This window comes from Castanea sativa, chromosome 5, assembly GCF_040712315.1.
Source record: "Castanea sativa cultivar Marrone di Chiusa Pesio chromosome 5, ASM4071231v1".
In the NCBI taxonomy this organism is placed as follows: Eukaryota; Viridiplantae; Streptophyta; class Magnoliopsida; order Fagales; family Fagaceae; genus Castanea; species Castanea sativa.
The window spans coordinates 74483435-74502408 of NC_134017.1; the positions used below are offsets into that span (position 1 = coordinate 74483435).

At 35.0% G+C, this 18974-nt stretch overlaps 4 protein-coding genes across 5 annotated transcripts; 2 read left to right on the top strand and 2 right to left on the bottom strand.

The window, feature by feature from the left end:
- Positions 1-5893: 5893 nt before the first annotated feature.
- LOC142635794 (uncharacterized) lies at positions 5894-6424 on the bottom strand. The gene has a single exon (XM_075809876.1). It carries the CDS (start codon positions 6422-6424, stop codon positions 5894-5896), a length of 531 nt encoding a protein of 176 aa, XP_075665991.1.
- Positions 6425-7641: 1217 nt separating this feature from the next.
- LOC142635795 (disease resistance RPP13-like protein 4) lies at positions 7642-10047 on the top strand. Its single transcript, XM_075809877.1, has 4 exons — positions 7642-8493; positions 8556-9118; positions 9163-9173; positions 9215-10047. Exons 1-4 carry the CDS (start codon positions 8014-8016, stop codon positions 9589-9591), a joined length of 1431 nt encoding a protein of 476 aa, XP_075665992.1. The 5' UTR covers positions 7642-8013; the 3' UTR covers positions 9592-10047.
- LOC142635796 (disease resistance RPP13-like protein 4) lies at positions 9783-12546 on the bottom strand. Its single transcript, XM_075809878.1, has 5 exons — positions 11392-12546; positions 11125-11189; positions 10585-10683; positions 10116-10176; positions 9783-9842 (listed from the first exon to the last, which is right to left on the bottom strand). The coding sequence occupies exons 1-5, from the start codon at positions 12544-12546 to the stop codon at positions 9783-9785; spliced, it is 1440 nt and encodes a 479-aa protein (XP_075665993.1).
- Positions 12547-13207: 661 nt separating this feature from the next.
- Positions 13208-16425, top strand: LOC142637366 (uncharacterized). Of its 2 annotated transcripts, none has more exons than XM_075811646.1 (2): positions 13208-13436; positions 13795-16425. In XM_075811646.1, the coding sequence occupies exon 2, from the start codon at positions 13863-13865 to the stop codon at positions 16212-16214; it is 2352 nt and encodes a 783-aa protein (XP_075667761.1). In that variant the 5' UTR covers positions 13208-13436; positions 13795-13862; the 3' UTR covers positions 16215-16425. The 2 variants fall into 2 exon arrangements, with proteins under 2 accessions (XP_075667761.1, XP_075667763.1); XM_075811648.1 differs by having other exon boundaries at positions 13215-13436; positions 13832-16425.
- Positions 16426-18974: the final 2549 nt, after the last annotated feature.

An 18974-nucleotide genomic window follows, 5' to 3' on the forward strand; every position in this document is an offset into this window, starting at 1 on the left:
TTAGCATTTTCTGAATTAAAAAAAGCCATGTCAGTATTTTCTAAATTAAAAAATAAAAATAATTTTTATTTTTCAATTTTAATTTAATTCAAAAAAATAAAAAATAAAAATAAAAAATTATTTTTCTATTTTAAAGATTGAGTAAAAAATTTATAGCAACTTTCTCAAATATTCTTGAATTTTCTTAGCAAATACACCACAAAATTTAAATATATCAATTTTTAGACACAAAATTAAATAAAAAAAATTTGAAAACCCCACAAACCTAAAACAAAATCCAAACTCACAAATGATTCATAATTCTCTTAAGCTCTCTCTCTCTCTCTCTTCAAAAGCAAGTTTAGATCTCTCTCTCTAACTCACCCTCTCTCTTTTCTTCTCTTACTGGTAGTGGTGGTGGAGTCATCCCACGATGAGGAGATGAAGGAGTAGCAGTGGACGGAGTTGTAGTTGACGGACTGGACCTCAGTCTACATTGGAGGGAGCCGATTGGGTTGGAGGTTGGAGGAAGAGAGTGATCGTAAATCTGGGTTTGCCTTAGTCTGTGTGGCCTTCATAACAAGCACAACAACGACAGAAAAAGTTCCCAGATCATAATGGTTCAAGTATGAGAGCTAGTGTTTTGCTTACCCAAATGAAAATCTCTAAAGCTCTCTCTCTTAGATCAAAATCTCCCTCTATCTCTTTCATCTTTCTAAAGCTCTGAAGTCTCTCTCTCAGATTGTAGATTTGGGAAAATCTCTAAAGCTCTCTCTCGTATCAATGGTTGTGAAGTGGTGGTTGGTCCGGTGGTGGATTGTTGGATGGGTTTGTTTTTGGCATGGGTTGCGATGGCTTAATGCACTGATTGGTAGTAGTGGTGGTGATTAGTGGCCTAATTTGTTCATGTGGATTTCGGATTGCAGGATTGGTTGGTTGGTCTAATTAGTGATCATTGGTTGGGTTTGTTGTTGGTTTGGGCTTCAGATTGCAAGGTATTTTCTGGGTTTCAATGTTTTGGTTGGTCAAATCCGTTGGATTTGAGGATGTGATTGACCAAAAATGCAGAGCACAACCATGTGGGTTGGGGTTGGGTTTCAGGTTGTTGTTGCTGTGTTTATTTTAAATTTCTGGGTTTGTTTTTTTCATGTGGATTTGATTATTTTTCAAGGTTTATGTGTTTGATTTGTTGGAGGTTTCGGTAGAGGATAGGGATTTTGAATGAATTTTCGCATGCTTATTTGCTAAGAAAATGCAATAAAAGAAAAGAAAATATTGATTATTTTAATTTTCTGGGCAACTATACATGTTCTTCACGTTCTTTCCCAAAGAACATGTTACTTTGTTCTTCTGAAAATAATGAAAAGAAAAAAAAGAAAAAAAAATTAATTACTATTTTTAATTAGATTGTACTTGTAACGACCAAATAAACTGGCGGCCCAAACCCACTTAAAACAGTGAGTGGTACAGTTTAACGTTGACCCAAATCAATAAAACTTGTAAGAAAAGAAAACAAACAACAAGAGGGGGCTCTGCTTGAGGATAAAAATAAGGAAGAAATGGCTGATGTTATACAAAATATGAGCAAATGCCTCCACTCATGCCTACCCGAGAAGGCTAATGTTATACAAAAAGTTGGTCTGTTCACTCTCTTCTATTAATGTTCTTCTTGTTTCTTGCTCTTTTTTTTTTTTTTTTAATACTTGTGTCCCCCTTTTCTCTGAAAATACTCTCTTTTTCTTATATACTCCCCCTCCTTCACATCTTGACCTCCCATCTTTACCTAACAAATCTCTTCTCATGACACTTGTCTCTTTTTAAATCTAAAGAAGGTGGTAGAAGGAGTTTGCTTAGCTGTGACTTGCACCGTTCAGGCCATTTCCTCATCAATGTAGCTAATAAAACTGTTGCCTACCATTTAATACAGAGGAAACATGCTACTCTAAACTGGAAACTTCCCCTATTTTCACTGATTCTCTCTCTTTAGACCACTCTTCTCCCCTGGAACACCTCAAAGTCCTTTGTCTCATCCCCTCCTCTCCTCAAGCAAACTTCCTCTTCAGGCACATGATATCCCCACATCAGTATTGCAACTCTTCAATTTCATCATCAGTCCTCGGGCACCCACAGCACTTTATTTTATTTATTGTATTTTTTTTACAATTAAAATTAAAATTGAGAAATTAAAATTTTTTCTTTTATTTTTAATAATTTATATGTTAACGTGGCATTTTAAAATATTTTGTTAATGGTCACATCAGCATCTAACATGCCAACAATGCGCTTCGTCTGTCACATCTGATTTTTCTATTACTGGGTTGACGGTATGGACCAAAATAGAATCGATTATTTGAAATCAAGGACTGACCTATGAGCAAAAAAAAACAGTGGGTTAATCTCACATTAGAAAATGAGTGTGATTTTAAGAGGTTTAAAGCCTGTGATGTGTATCCAAAAGTAGACTCTTTTGGATATACACCACTATCAATTTCTTTAAAAGACCTTCACCTTTCTCTCCGTGTGTGTGTGTTAAAAATACTTAGTAGTCTAAAAAAAAAAGGACTGACCTAAGAGCAAAATCAATTTAGAGACTGTATCGAGAATCGGCCTAAAATATAAAACCAAAAAAATATTTTTGCCTAAAGCTAAAAAATTTCAAAAAGAAAAAGTTGACTTAGGTGGCCCATGTGAACTTTCTCTTTTTTAAGCACATTGCTACAGAGAAGTCTTTTACACTTCCCCTTGCTACATAGTAAAGATCGCCTCAATAGGATAAAAAAAAAGTTTTTAACTTGCATAAAAGAAAAATGGTTTTCAATTATTTATTTATTTTTAATAGATGACCAAGACCAAGACATTGCAAAAGGCCAAAAAATGTCTTAGTCTTGGTCACCTGGTAGGAGTAATTCTTAGGTACTCTCGGAGTACGGAGAATGGTACTCTCTCCTCTCACATTCATGGTGGAACCCGCTCATTAAATTTATGGTGGGACCCACCATGAATGTGAGAAGAGGGAGCACAATTTCACTATGCTCCGGGACTACCTAAGAATTTTCCACCTATGTCTTTTGACCAAGTGCTCCATTTGTTTGTGGAATGATAATTAAGGTAGGAAAAGAAAAGAACTGAACTTTGGAGTTAAGGTATGTTTTTTCAAACTTCCAAATCTTATACGACACATCATGAACTCTATTAATAATGTTGAAACATAGTTATAACGTTATTCTTATTAGCCCCAAACTCTTTGTTGTTGTTCCATTTTCTGCTTTCTATTCTATTAGCTATATAAAAAGCACCAATGACCCTACATTACACGTTTGGTTTATTGAGGTTTTACTTTTTATTTTCCAAGTTTTGAAAAGTTGCTATAGTACCAATTTGGTTTATTCAATGGGCACTGTAGCTACAGTGCTTTGGTTTCAACCTTTGCAATATTGCTTTTTTTTTTTTTTTTTTTTTATTTATTTTTTTTTTTTCCGGGCAATATAGTCTTCTCTACTCTTTATATATATATAAAGCAATTAGTTAACACAATAAATTGTCACAATATTTTTGTAATTGTTGATATGTTAATTCCTTATAGGTTAAAATAAAATATCATACTAGAATCATCCATAACTAAAACTAAAGATGGTTTCTCCCAAAAAAAAAAAAAAAAACTAAAAGTATTATGAAAAAAGAAGTTCTACATTCACAACATTTTTCGCAACACTTTCACAACATTGTTCATTAGGCTTTTTTTTTTTTTCCCCATAAACCACAGTATGCTAATTTTGGTTGTGCTGTTTTTGTCTTTTCTTTTAAATAGTATGTATAGTTACACTGACTTAACAAATTCTTACAATATTTTCACAATTATTGACAATTTGCACGGTTCATTGGCCCTTTTTTTTTTTTTTTTTTTTCACAATACGCTTTTTTTTCTTGTACTTTTAAATATTATATATGCATACATAATTACACTAACGCAACAAATTTTTACAATATTTTCATAATTATTAAGGTGTCAATTTTTTAAAGGTCAAAATAAAATAATAAAATAAGAGACTGAGACCAATCACAACTAAAAATAAATATATTATGAAAATATTATAACATCTTCTTTTTCTCACAATATTTTCACAATCGCGAAATCCCAGCTCCTTATAAATCAAAATAAAATAAAATAAAAAGAAATATTATGTCCACAACATTTGTACAATAATTTTGTAACAAATTTTATGTGGCAAGGTATTTTTAAAGAATAAAAATGTGATATCAGTAGTGGGTTCAATTTAAAACCAATAACAAGTTGTCATTTATAATCTATTCTAAAAATGTTATGGATGTAGCATTTCTCTCAAATAAAATAAAAATATATCTATTAGGATCATAAAAATAAAAGTATTGTGAAAATGTTTTAATATTTTGTTGTATTCTTAGACTTCTTTTTTAGTATATATAGTCAAATTGGGTGAGCCAAAATTCACTGTATGTTTCACGCAAAATTTTCTTGTATTGTCTTTTTTTTTTTTTAATGCATAATTTTAAAACCATTAATAATTTTTTACCTAAGATTTGTTGTGAAAATGTTGTGGACGTAAAAATTAAATAATAAAATATCAAACTGAGTTCTACCACAGCTAGAAATAAAAAATATTACGAAAACGTTGTGACGTTTTGTTATATTCCTAAACTTTTTTTTTGTGTGACATTTTGTTATATTCCTAGACTTCTTTTTTTGTTTAGTCAAATTTAGTAAGCCAAAAATTGTTTTAGGCACAATTTTCTTTAGTTAGCCTTTTATCTTATTTTTAAATGCACGGTTAAAAGTGGTTAGCCCAATTTAAAACCAATAGCAATTTATCACCTAAGATTTATTATGAAAATATTGTGGACATAATATTACTCTGAAATAAAATAATAAAATATCAGACTAGGACCCACCGTAGCTAAAAATAAAGGTAAAAATATCGTGACTTTTTGTTGTGTTTCTAGACTTCTTTTTTGGTTTATTCAATTTGTTGAACTAAAATTCATTGTTTAATGCATAATTTTTTTAGGTTGATTTTTTTTTTTTACACATTGTTTCAAGTTTTTTTTAAAAATAATAATAAACACACACACACACACACACACACACACACACACACACACACATATTGTTTTACACACACATAACACACACACAAATTAACAAAGTAACACTTTCCTCCTTTATGTTTGGGGTAGTTGCATTCCCCCCTAAACTAAAGTTGAATAATGTCATCATTTATATTTTGTAAATGAGCATATATCCCTATTGTTTCTCTCTTAGTTAAACCCCAAAAAAAATCTTATAATTCCTAAAATATTCCATTGTGTAATGTCTAATATACTCCTACTAAATTTTTAATGTCCCAAAAAATTTCTTTGTGTATTTTGAATTTTATGTGGTAGATTGGTAGTCATGCTTCGAAACTTAGAATGATAATATATGATGTTCTATTTGTTACCTAGAGAACACTAATTTATTAGGTTTAAATTTTCTACACTTATAATTTTATCTAATAGAAACTTTGATGACATATGTCTTTTGTTATTTTGTTCTTTTTTTAATTTATTTTCCTGCTTGAAATGGTATTCATTAAAAATAAGTAAGCTAAACATCGTAGTTAGACTTATAAAATAAGATAATAAAGAATGAAATATGAATAACAAAATCTTCATTGTAAATGATTACAAAATATTTAATTTAATGAAGATCTTCAAAAAAATTGTAGCATATATTATCATTCATTGAGAAAATTTAAATATTGTAGAAATATAATGACATTCATTCTCATTCTTTGTAACATTTTTTGGTGAGTAGATATTACATTCAGTAAATAAGTTCCAAGAAATTGTCATAGTACATAGATATTTTTTTTGAAGTAGAAGCATATCATTCAATTAATCAGAAAAAAAAATTAGCATCTTGGTACAGAGCTTCTCTAGCTATTGGAGGAACATCTTCCATCCAATACATATCCTCAGTAATATTCCTAGCAAATTGAGCTAATACATGAGCTAACCGATTCCCCCCTCTCGTAATACAATAAATCCTTACCCCATGTAAATTTCTAATCAAGTGTTGAATATCCCCAACCACATTCCCAAGCATTGATTGATGAATCTCCAGAGTTGAAACAACTTTCATGGCAGAACTGTTATCTCCTTCAATAACTAATTCAGAGAAGCCCCCATCCACCGCAAACTCAATAGCCTTTCTACATGCAAGTAGTTCAGCTTCCTCACTGCAAAAAACTTCCGGACCTTTAGCTACCATGGCTGCCATAACCTCACCTTTCTCATTGCGTATAATTGCACCATATCCTGATTTGTTGAGGCCTGAGAACACCGCTGCATCAAAACTAAGCTTGAAGAGCGACTGTGGAGGAGGCTGCCAGGTATCCCGAGCAGGCTGCATCACTTGTTCAGTTCTCATCTGGTCTTGGGCAGTCTAAAACTCCTCTAACAGCTCTCTTGCTCGATTGATCAACCATCCCAGATCATGGAACTTCCCTCCATGTACAACTCGGTTTCTTTGATTCCAAATTAGCCAAGCTTGGACCAACACCTCCTCCATGTCATGTAACTCAACCCGATCGAGCAAGTATTCTATTAGGTAAATTAAATCAGCCAAACCTGAGACCCCTTTCTACAGAATTTTCAAGTTACTAGCCCATACATCCTTGACTGGAAACAAAGGCACATTTGTTGGATAATTTGGTATTCATTTATCTCCTAAAACTTGAATGGAAAGGCCATTCCCAACTCTCCAACAACGTCCCAACTTCAAAATAGGCAAAGCAGCTACAATACTCTTCCATACAAAGGAACAATTTGGGAACTCCTTAGCATCAAATAAATGAGTTCTAAGAAAGTATCTAGCTTTAAGGCATTGATATACTAAAGAATTATCATCATGCAGCAACCTCCACCCTTGTTTAGCTAACTTAGCTAAATTAAATGCCCTTAAATTCCTAAAACCCATTCCTCCATTGCTCTTTGATCTTGTTAGCTTTTCCCACCTTTGCAATGAATTTTTCATTCATCCCTCACTTGCCCCCACCAAAATTTAGCACATATTGCATCTAGTTCATCACATAGCTTTAAAGGGAGTTGAAATACATTCATGGTATATGTGAGAAAAGACTAAGCAACTACTTTAATAAGTATCTCCTTGCCAGCCCTAAACAACATCTTTCCTTCCCAACCCTGCAATTTCTTCCAATTCCTATCCTACAAATATGAGAACGTATGATATTTAGTTCTCCCTACTAAGGTAGATAGCCCCAAATATGAATCAAATTGGTTTACCTCCTGAACTCCCAAGACCTTCAGAGTATCTTGCTTCTGACTAGCTGAAGTGTTACTACTAAGAAAGACTGAAGACTTCTCCAAGTTTATGCATTGTCCCGAAGCATTAGCATAGGTCTGAAGCACCTCAAAAATTACCTCCATTTCATTTTGTGTTTCCCTGCAAAACAAAAGGGAATTATCTGCAAACAATAAGTTAAAGACTTTTAGTGCTCCTCTACAAATAGAAGCTCTATGGATTTTACCATCATTCTCTGTTTTTGCCAATAAAGATGTGAAAAACCCTATGCATACAACATAAATAAGTACATGGAAAGAAGGTCTCCTTGACTTCATAGACATTCAAATAGTTATTTTAAATTTAAGTACATGATTTCGAACTTCTTCAACAAAAAAAATAATTATACTAATTTTTTTACTTAAGGTTACCACGTGCAACCCACACTAATCTTTCCAAAGCCATGTCTTCGTTTGATCTCTCCCACAACACCACCAACCCCAACAATGGCAACAGTAACGGCGGTGGCGATTCAAACGAGGAGGACGAGCAAGATTATCGTACCATGGAGATCCAACCGGAAAAATTAAGGAAAGATCTCGCATAAATAGACCTCAACTTCTCCAAATTCGAGAAATCTGCGGACAAAGTGGCTGCTGGCTCCAGGGCTCTCTTACAACACACACTCGACAAGTACTTAGACGAATTAAGAGCCAATGCTCACACTCCGGCTTTACAACTTACAAGCCAAGCAAAAGACTCAACTACAATCCAGGATTCGTGTACTCAGTGACATTGTCATCAAGTTAAAGCTTCACATCCCTAATCTCTCCACCATTGCATCCGCCGCTGGTACAATCAACCGGGTCGATGTCCGCTTCGGTTTAGATGACCTCCAGGTGGTTGATGAATTGCCTGACTTGCACTACCTCACACTCTTTAATCAAAGCTATGCTTTTCAAGATTTTAGGGACATTTATAGTAGTCTTGATGATAGATCAAAGTTGTGTTTGTTGTGTTTTGCTTTGATTCCGGAGAATGAGGTTGTGAAGAAGAGGCTTTTTGTGTATTGGTGGGTTGGAGAAGGCTTTATTAGTAGTACTAGTAGTAGTAGCCCATTACAGGGTGGTGAAGAAAAGACGTATGAGAAAATGGGGGACGAAATATTCCCAAAGTTAGAGAAGACAGGCTGTGAATAAGAAGCATAGGTTGGTTGCGGATACTTATAAGATGAATCCTTTTATTCGTTCCGCCATGATTGAGTTTGCCAAAGTTGGAGTGGTTCTCAAAGTTGAAGAATGTCAAGGTTCTTTATCTGGGGAGGTGGAAGAAATCAGCTAGTCATCACATTGAAGTAGAGAGTGGTGAATTCTTGAAAGGGTTGAGAAATATGAACTTTTTAAGGTTTTTTAGTCTTCAAGGAATCTCTAGGATCACAAAGCTTCCGGATTCTGTGTGTAAGCTCTCAAGTTTGAGAATCTTGGATCTTAGAGCATGTCACAATCTAGAGATGCTTCCTGATGGGATAGGCTCACTGAAGCGGCTGACACACTTGGATATATCTGAGTGCTACTTGCTTGAATACTTACCCAAAGGGATTGCCTTGCTCTCAGAACTCCTAGTCCTTAAAGGTTTTGTAGTTGGTGATCGCATAAGTGCTGATTCGCATACTTTTGGTGTGTTGTTGAAATTGAGTAAGTTGAGGAAATTGAGCATCTACACAAACGCGAAGGTTTTTCCCAAAGATGAAGAGGAAGGCACTCTTCGACAGTTTAAGAAGCTTCAGAAGCTGACAATTGTGTGGGGGAGGTGGAGTAGATGGCCATGCTAAGCAACTCACCAAGAATACATTTTCTGAGGGCCAGCACCCAGCTGGGTGCTGCCATCTGAGGGCACATAAACGCTTCACTAGAAAATGATTAAAAGCTGCTACCTTTAAGCAAGGACCAAGGCCAGGAATCCCAGAAGAATTTGAGGAACTAGAGAAACTGGATCTCCAGTGTTACCCTCAGATGACTGCACCCAGCTGGTTGATTCCTGACAAACTTGCCAAGTTAAAGAAACTGTACATTAGAGGAGGAGAACTCCAAAATCTGGGTCAATTTAAAAAGAATGATACGTGGAAAGTAGAAATACTACGTCTGAAGTTCTTGAGTAACTTGAAGATGGATTGGAGTGAAATCCGAGCATCGTTTCCTGACTTATTTTACTTGGAAAAATTCAATTGCCCTAAACTCAGTCTGTTTCCATGTGATGAAAATGGGTTATGGTTGAAGCCATTAAATGATAAATGAAATAAGAGCAGTTGCAAGACATTGAAAGTCCAAGGCTTAATCTGAGTGGTGAGATGGAGCTTCACTTCCACTTCACTGAAACTTGAATCAGCCTGGTTGGACTGAAGCAAAGGATCACCCATTATGGTCACCCAGGTCAGAAAGTCTTAAATCAGATCTTTCTGATCCCACTCCACCGGGGGACTTCTGCTTTATGCCAAAAATGCTGTCTTTCCTCCAGTTGACTCATTTTGTCGGTTATGGTTCTTTTCCTGCCAAATGAATTTTATGTATTCATCCAATTGTTCTTGTCAAGATGAATCACACATCAAAAGTATGTAATGTTTCTGGCCTATTTCGAATTTAGTTGTGTTCAATGCCTATTATTTAATATATTTACTAAGTGCAAACTTTCAATTGCTTCTTGTACATTTTCTTCTCCTTATTTGGAACAAGCTGCGAAGGTTTTTGTTGTAGTGGAGCATGTGATTTAAAAAAAAAAAAATTAAAAAAAGAAATTGCTTATAATGAAGAGGATAGATTACCTTATTGAGAAAATTGTGGAATAATGATTGTTGCTTTATCAGGCCTATATTGCAGCACTGCCTGTTCCAAGATATAGAATATAAACTTAATAGATCAAGTTCTGAAATAATGTTAGGGTAAGAAAATGATTAACTTGCTTCAAGTGGCTATTTATTCAGTGTCTTTTCCAGTCTCATTTCCATTACCTTGGTGTGGTTTTTGTTCTTTGAGCCTTTTTTTTTTTTTCTAGAATCCAAATTATGTTTAGGAAGAGTGAACAGTGGGTGGAACTGTGCAAACTCATAACCAAGACAAAACAGCCTGAACATGCTGTCCCTGCCCTGGATAGTGGATTTATTTTCTTTCCCGTGGTTGATTTTTTTGATAATACTGAACAATCGATTTTATCATGTGCATCAAGTTACACAGTCAAATTTGACTGGATCTTCTTACTAAATGATGGACTTGAAGCAACCATATTTGGATTACCCAACAGCCATCAACCATGATTGGAGGCTTGCAAAATCTCCAAATATTATCGGAAGCTGTTGCAAGGCATATAAATTCTTGATGTCGTATACACTTTGGCTGAGTCACATATATCATCAACCTAACAGTCGTCAACCATATAAATTCTCCAAGTATACACATATCTTGGGAGTCACATAAGACATATATATAGTATTACACTTCGGTGGATCAACCATAACACCAAATAATTAAGGGTGTTTTTGTATTGGTTTGGTTGGTTTGTAAAATCTCCAATATATGTTCCAATTTTGCTGCAGCTTAACTGGGTATTTAAATCTAGTCCCTGATCATCATGCACATATCAAACGGGGATGACAATTTTGGAAATGCTTCAAATGGTGCGTTCCAAAGAGAGAACATTGACGGTTTGCTTAATTTCTTTTAGGTGGGATGAGATGAACAACCTGTCTCATCATGTCCTGGGAAAATTAAACATCATCTGTGCATACTAACTGCAGAAAACTAAATGTTGTTTAACTAAACGCATAAATTATCCACCATTCAACTTTTGTTGAAACAGTTGTATCATTCAAAGATGCATAAACTTCAATACTATCATACAACTAGAGCACAAAAATAAGCAACACCAATCATCAGACAACTTTTAGCAGATTTCATATGAAATGACTACATATAAAGCTAAAAACTTAAATAGGAGAAACCAAAACCAAGAAAATAGCTAGTTAAATAACATGTGCAATTCAAATAATGCTATGCTGCTTGTTGTGTATCATTTGGAGCGGCTTGATCCTGTAGTTATTTTACTTGGTCATGCATGATCTCACCAAGCATTTTTGCAGTTATTGGAAAGCCATCACACTTTTGTAAAATTTGTTTTTTCAGATCTTCCACATTTGAAGGTTTGAACTGTAACCGTGTGCTGTCCTTATCTGAGCCTTTCTCAACTGCATCTTTGAATATTTTCCAGAAGCTCTCTGGGTCTGAACGTGGTAGAAGACGAAGTAGATTTTCCTCCCCAACCATGTTCTTCGCTAATTCCTCATTCCTACTTGTCACAATAACAGCTCCACCATACCCTTTCGGAAGTCCATAAGCAAGACAATCCCATTCTCCATCACGGGTTAACAAAGAATCCAACTTACCATAAAATGCCTGTGTGTCCCCTGCATCATTGTCCCTGGCATCATCAAGCACAATCAAATACCTCTTCCTATACAATTGCTGGTGAAGAGCATAGAGGAGCCCCTTGAGGCTATGATCCTCGTGAACCTTATTGATGATCTCCTCGTCAACTCCAAGGCAATCCAACATTCTCTTGACAATTGCAACCCTTGTGTCATTATCTTCATTTGGTTTTCTTGACATGCATACCCAAATCCTTGGAAGGAAGTACTTCTGAACCTCCGGCTTATTGAAAATTACTTGACATAGTGTTGTTTTTCCTACACCAGCCTTACCAACAATGCCTATTGCCTTGAATTGATCATCACTTTCTTGCCTAAGAACCAACTTTTCAAGTAATGTCACTTCATTATCAAACCCATGAACCCGAGATGCATCAACTACCCGAGTGCTCCACTGGGTAACTTGTCTCTCATATGATAAACTTACTTCATCATTAGGCTGTGCAGCAGTCGTTCCTTTTTGAACCCAGCCTCTGAGTTCTTCTGTGGTGTCGTTTAACTTCCTCCTTATCTTACACACGGTTAGTTGGTCTCTCCAAGATAGCATCTGGCACTCAGTTAAAACATTGTTGAGGTAGTATAGCTTTTCTCTCACCTTTTCCCTGTTTGATGAGTCTCTGTCTGTTTCTGCAAGCCAGGATGATTGAAAAATCTGTTCAAGCAATTTACGAATTTCCTCAAAGTGGGTGTGCAGGGGAATTTTTGAGCCACTCTCTCCCACCTTGAGGCCATTGCAAAATTGCTCCTTTAGATACTGATCAATCTCCTGTGCCATGTATTTCTACACTCTTTACGGCCTCCACCACTAAGCACTGTCCTCTCCAAGGCTGCAGAGAAGTTTAAAACTATGCCTTGCTGATAAATTTTTATCTGGACTTTTCTCAATAATTGGACTGGTAAAAATGAGTTTTTAATCAGTCTTTGTAGTTTTGTAAAGACTTGGATAAAGTCCTCTTAATTTTGGTGGAAGAAATGTGAGAAAGTTGACTTGGGTGGTCCATCCATGTGCTTGGTTCCTTACCTCTTTTTTTTTTTTGAGAAGGTACTCCTTGGGAAGTGAGAACTGGAAATTCCTTCTTTTTTTTTTTTTTTTTTTTTCCTAATAAGTAGGAGCAACTATTTTTTCCTTTACTTACATATAATTTTTATAATATTATTTTTATTACCTTCTACAGCAAGTGACATAAGGTCCGACACATCCACTAGCTATATTCTAAAGGTCACGTCAATTAGGAAAAGCATAAAAATATTCAGCGAAAAAAGGAAAAGCATAAAAATTTTCCAATTTGCATAAAAGAAATGTGTTTCAATTTCAATTTCTTTTTTATTTTTTTTTTATTTTTTTTATAATGTGTTTCAAATATTTTTTGGGCGTTTATTTGTAACAGTGTGAAAGACCAATAAAGTCTTGGTCTTGGTCGTCGTCGCCTGGTTTTGTCTTTTGACAAAGTTCTCCGTTTGCTTGTGGAATGATAGTGAAGATAGGAAAAGAAGAGAGCTGAACTTTGGAACCTGAGATGACTGTTATGCTGATGAATTGAGCCTCTATAATGTGGTTAAGTTGAGGGAAGTTTCTTAAACTTCCAAATCTTATACGACAAAGCATGAGATTTTAAAATTTTTTTCCCTAATCTTTGCATCAGTTTTCTCAGCAACCAACAAGAGGTTAGTGTACACAGTTTCATGATCTTCATTGCTGTCAAATAGTATTATAGTCTTTGTATGCATAGCATTATTCTTAGCCTCAATATATTTTTGAGAAATTTATACTGGTGATTCCATAAGTGAAAACCTTAAAAGGTATGTAGTCCATATATTGATAATAATGTTTCAAAATTTCATTCAATCAAAAAAGAAAAAAAGTTTCAAAATTCGGAAGGACTATGAATTGATTTACCATTATGCTGGTCATCCATTCACACTTGATTGATGGAAATAGATATTTTTTTTGCAAATTCTTGTTCTTCTTTTTGTTTTTGTGTTTTATAATCAAATTCTATTTAACTTCTGCTTATATTTGTAGCTACTTGGAAATTAATCATCGAAGTTTTCTTCGCCAGATATAGAAAGTAAGAAACCAGAGGGAAGAGTATGGTTTACATCATCCCTCGCAAGTTCAAGAAGTTTTATGATACATGGAATGTCCAAACCTTTATTCTGTTTAGCCTTTCACTACAGACCATTCTAATTCTGTGTGCACCGTCAAGAAAGCGAACAGGAAATGTAATAGTAATCTGGTTGATCTGGTCAGCTTACTTGCTTGCTGACTGGGCTGCTAACTTTGCAGTTGGACTTATTTCCAACAGGCAAGATGACACTTCAGGCAAAGCTGGAGGCCATGAAGATCGTTATGACATTCTGGCATTTTGGGCTCCCTTTCTTTTGTTACACCTTGGAGGTCCAGATACCATAACTGCTTTTGCTCTGGAGGATAATGCCCTCTGGCTGAGGCACTTTGTTGGGCTTGCAACTCAGGTTGCTGCTGCTTTTATTGTCTTTGGGCAATCACTTCCCGTAAACAAACTATGGGTTCCTACTGTCCTCCTGTTTATTGCTGGAATCATTAAATATGGTGAGAGAACGCGTGCTTTGTATCTTGCAAACCTGAATAAATTCCGTGAGTCGATGCTTAAACCACCTGACCCGGGGCCTAACTATGCAAAGCTCATGGAGGAATATGCTTCAAAGAAAGAAGCCAAACTTCCAACTCATATAGAAATGATTGGAGAACCCAATAAAGAATCGAAGGCTGAACTTTTTGCTGAAGATGTAACTAAACTGGAGGATGCTGTTGAGGTTGTGGGGCATGCTTATCGCTTCTTTAACATCTTCAAGGGTCTCATCGTGGATCTCATCTTCAGCTTCCGTGAGCGCCATGACAGCCGTCTATTTTTCCAGAAAATAAAGTCAGAAGAGGCATTTAAAGTAATAGCAGTTGAACTCAACTTCATCTATGAAGTTCTCTATACTAAGGTTGTTGTGGTGCATTCAATTTTAGGATTTGTAGTCCGATTTATATCCTGGAGCGTGGTTGTGGCAGCCCTTTTGACCTTCTATTCAATTGATAAGAAAGGTTTCCATAAGATCGATGTTAGAATTACCTATACCCTGCTGTTTGGTGCTATAGGCTTGGATACAATTGCTCTCTTTATGCTTATCTTCTCTGATTGGACTGTTGCTAGCGTCAAGAAGTCTATGGATATTAGCTTCATACGCCCTATTGCCAACTACGTATGCATTCCCCTCAGGTACTATCTATCTTTTAAGAGGATAAACTGGCCTCCTCAAGCGCATCAACAGAGTCCAGAGACTCCAGAGTCAATAAATTGCTTGGAGTGGGTTAGAAGAATCCTATTCAGGAGGTGGTCTGAATATCTCTATACATTAGACTTCATAGAATATAGCCTGAAAGAACGTCCAAAAACCACGTCCCTTAATGTCTTTGATTACTTGTGGTGTGTTTTGATTTGTGTCATTGAAACTTTTGGCCTTAAGGATTTCTATGATAGGATGAGATATGTGTCAAAGAAGCCATGTACCAAAAAGCTATGGAATTTCATCTTTGAACAGCTGAAAGAGAAATCCAAGCTTGCAGATGATCCTGAAACTGCCAAGAGGATATGTGCAGCTAGAGGTGATTGGATTCTTCAGGATAGTAATTGGAACAGTGATAGCACTAACTTAATGTCTTATGTTGTGGATGTTGATTATGATCAGAGCCTTATGTTGTGGCATATTGCTACTGAACTCTGCGATACGATGGAAGAAGTTGACAAACGTACTCCAAAAAGTAGTAATAAAAACAGTCAACCGGTCAACAATCCTGATGGTAGTCGTGAGTCACGAAATTCTGAAGTTTGTCGTGAAATCAGTAAGACCCTCTCGGATTACATGTTATATCTTCTAGTTATGCAGCCTACCATGATGTCTGCTGTGGCAGGTATTGGACAAATTAGATTCCGAGATAGCTGTGCGGAGGCCAAAAAGTTCTTTAGCGGAAGGGACCTAAAAGGTGGGGGACCTAAAGAGACCAGTAAAACACAGGAACAAACACAGGAACATATGGAGGCCCGTAAAGCACAGGAACTGGCCCGTAAAACACCGGAACATATGGAGGCCTGTAGAAGACTCCTTGATATAAATACAGATGTTCCACCTGTTGCTGTGAAGGGAGATAGAAGCAAATCTGTCTTGTTTGATGCATGTATTCTGGCCAAAGAGCTGCAAAAGTTGCCGAATAGATGGGAGCTAATGAGTCAAGTGTGGGTGGAATTGCTGTCATATGCAGCAGGTCATTGCCGGGCCAATACGCATGCTGCTCAACTTAGTAAAGGAGGTGAGCTTATCACTTTTGTCTGGTTATTGATGGCACATCTTGGCATTGGGGAGCAGTTTCAAATAAATGAGGGCCATGCAAGGGCAAAACTAATTGTGGGTAAGTGAACTGAATAAATTGGTGAATTCAATGTTTGTAGGAATGAAACTTTCTATGTAAAACTCTGTTCTTTTCAATATGGGGGATGAGCATAAGATTTTATTTCACTTTTGTTTACTTCCATAGGAATGGAGATGTTTGTAATGTTGTATGAAAACACTACCACTTCTTGTGTTCTTGCTGCTAATTTTATCTCAAGAATGTCTCTCTTCATTGTCATGAATTTATTGGCTGACAGTAGTGGTTTGCACGGAATTTTTTTTAATAGAGCTAGGGAACCTGAAATGCATATTTTATTTCACGCCCTTTCATGTACACACAAAAGAAAACTAAAAGAGAAGGAGTTCTGCTGCCGGAAGTATTTTGCAACCTCCAATTCATTAGGACTTGAGCCGGGAACAGGAGAAGATATCTTTCCGACATTTGCATCTTCTCTTTGACATGTGGGCATTATAACTAGACATATACATGTACTCTCTCACAATGTGTGAATCTCACAGAATTGTGGTGTTCACATATTGTGAGAGAAGTGATACATATGCCATATGTATAAGATAATTATTGTGGAGATTGATTAACCAATGGTTCAATTTTATATCCTATAAGACATCGTCTTGAATGATTAAAACGAACAACTATATGTGAAGTTACAGTTGCCTCACATCTACCAATTTAAACTTTAATTAATGAAAGAAAAACTTGCTAAAAAAGAATTCTTCATTTAGTTAGATTTTTAATACATAATTGTCTTGCTTTGGATTTGTAATATCTAATCTAAATTGTAAAATGAATTCATCCAAATGGAGAAGATCATAATATTGCTGGTTCGAGGTCTTATCCTCCTTTGCTTAGCTGCTTTTCCAGCTCAATTAAACCTCACGATCGCATATTTTCCCATCCTTAAATGATTGATCTCTTGCTTACCAACTATTACTACATCACAAACCTAATTTTAAATAGACCACCTACTCTGCCTCTGGGCCTTGATTTATCTCTTCTTACACTTATGGACCTGACATGAATTATTTTTCAAAGTGATTTCAGGGACGCTTTATGTTTTTTTTTTCTAAGTGTGAGATGACAAATTATGGAGTAACATCACTTCCACTTACACTATTTTATTAAGCATCAATCACAACCTTAAACTTCATCAGATGTGAAAAAAGTATTGAAATTTTTTTTGTCATTATACTTTTACGGTATTTGTCATCCCATGCTCACTGTCTTATTTTTTAGATCAGTTCATTGACTATTACTACAACTACAACAACAACAACGACATGTTTTTATAATAAGTAAATATCTAATATCTGAATCTCTAGTTCATCTAAGAGGAGCCAATCAAAATGAAAATAGACAGGCACTTCATAAAAAAAAAACTCCATCCATCCCAGTCAGTGGCGGAGCCAGGATTTCAACTCAGGGGGGGCAAGATTAAATGACACTTCGATACTCATTATTATGATCATGTTTCTTCATAAGCTCAATTAACTACATGTGTGTGTATATATTTCATATCATTAAAATAAAGAAAACAAAAATAATCAAATTATAGTAAATAAAAAAAAAATCTAAATACATAATGTTGAAATTAAAATAAATTGAGAAAATAAATGAATGTAGGAGTGTTAGAAATATAATAATATACCTATAAAGTTGTATTAATGTTTCAGTGCCTTGCATTCTTTTAAAAAAAAATTGTAGAATTAAGCATATGTTTCTTTATTTGTTTAAGTAGTTAAAATTAAGTTTTATAGAAAGAGTATGAAACTGTGAAAAAATTAAAAGAAAATATAAGTCATGTCAAGGATACAATAAAAATTCACAGCAATTTCACAACATTCCTCAACTTAGCACATCATTTCATACATGTGGGTCATTAGAAAAAAAAAATAAATCATATATTGTGATTTAAATCCTGAATGGAAAGAACACAAAATAGATTTTTTTTAATGCTCTATACACAAAAAGAAGGCGATTTTAATTTTTTCATCATTGACCTTTTTTACGTCTAAAAAATACCAGTTTGTAATTTGTAGTTTGTATTATATACTGTGACCTTGTGAGAAGCAAATAAATTCTATAAAAGTGAATTTAACTATTTAAATGGCCCACTAAGAAAAGACGAAAACTAGTATGGTGGTTGTTTTTTTTCTCTTATAGTAACATGCTTTCTTATATGTGTAGGGACAATTTAGGCTTTCTAACATCAAACTCTATTATTATACTATTATATAAGCTTCTCAAAAAAAAAAAATTATATACAAATTCTGGGGCAGGTCAAGGGGGGCAGCGGCCCCCTCTCGCCCCCCCCCCCCTTGGCTCTGCCCCTGATCCCAGTTTGTTTGTTCTCTATTCCATTTTGGGATGTTCTAAAATGTTGTCCCGTTTCTAAAAATAAAAGTTATTAATTTACTAATGTTCATATTATACCCCTACTATATTTTCAAAAATATTTGAAAAGAAAATTAACAAATATTTAAAAAATCAATCTAATTGAGGTACTTTTTTAATTGCCTCATTAAAAATAACTCTTTTTTAAAAAAAGCTGATAAATTTATTTAAAAATAATTTTGTAAACCTATACATTTTTATAAGGCAGATAAGACAATAAATGACGTTCCCTTAAAAAATATGACTTTTCAAACAGAACAAACAAATTGGGATAGAAAGAGTATAAAAGCTGAGAGATGCAGGGACCATTTGGAAAAGTTTGTACGAGCACTTCATATAGACAAACACTTGGGATTCATATGAGATATATTCAC

Bases quoted from the DNA above. Each gene is read 5' to 3' on its own strand.
- LOC142635794 (XM_075809876.1), bottom strand. From the start codon at position 6,424: ATGAGAACTGAACAAGTGATGCAGCCTGCTCGGGATACCTGGCAGCCT.
- LOC142635795 (XM_075809877.1), top strand. From the start codon at position 8,014: ATGCTCACACTCCGGCTTTACAACTTACAAGCCAAGCAAAAGACTCAA. The intron at 8,494-8,555 runs TAAGAAGCATAG...GTTCCGCCATGA, and splicing joins TAGAGAAGACAGGCTGTGAA to TTGAGTTTGCCAAAGTTGGA.
- LOC142635796 (XM_075809878.1), bottom strand. From the start codon at position 12,546: ATGGCACAGGAGATTGATCAGTATCTAAAGGAGCAATTTTGCAATGGC. The intron at 10,684-11,124 runs GTGGATAATTTA...TATGTGACTCAG, and splicing joins GTTTCAACAAAAGTTGAATG to CCAAAGTGTATACGACATCA. The intron at 10,177-10,584 runs GTAATCCAAATA...ATCTTGGAACAG, and splicing joins TCATGGTTGATGGCTGTTGG to GCAGTGCTGCAATATAGGCC.
- LOC142637366 (XM_075811646.1), top strand. From the start codon at position 13,863: ATGGTTTACATCATCCCTCGCAAGTTCAAGAAGTTTTATGATACATGG.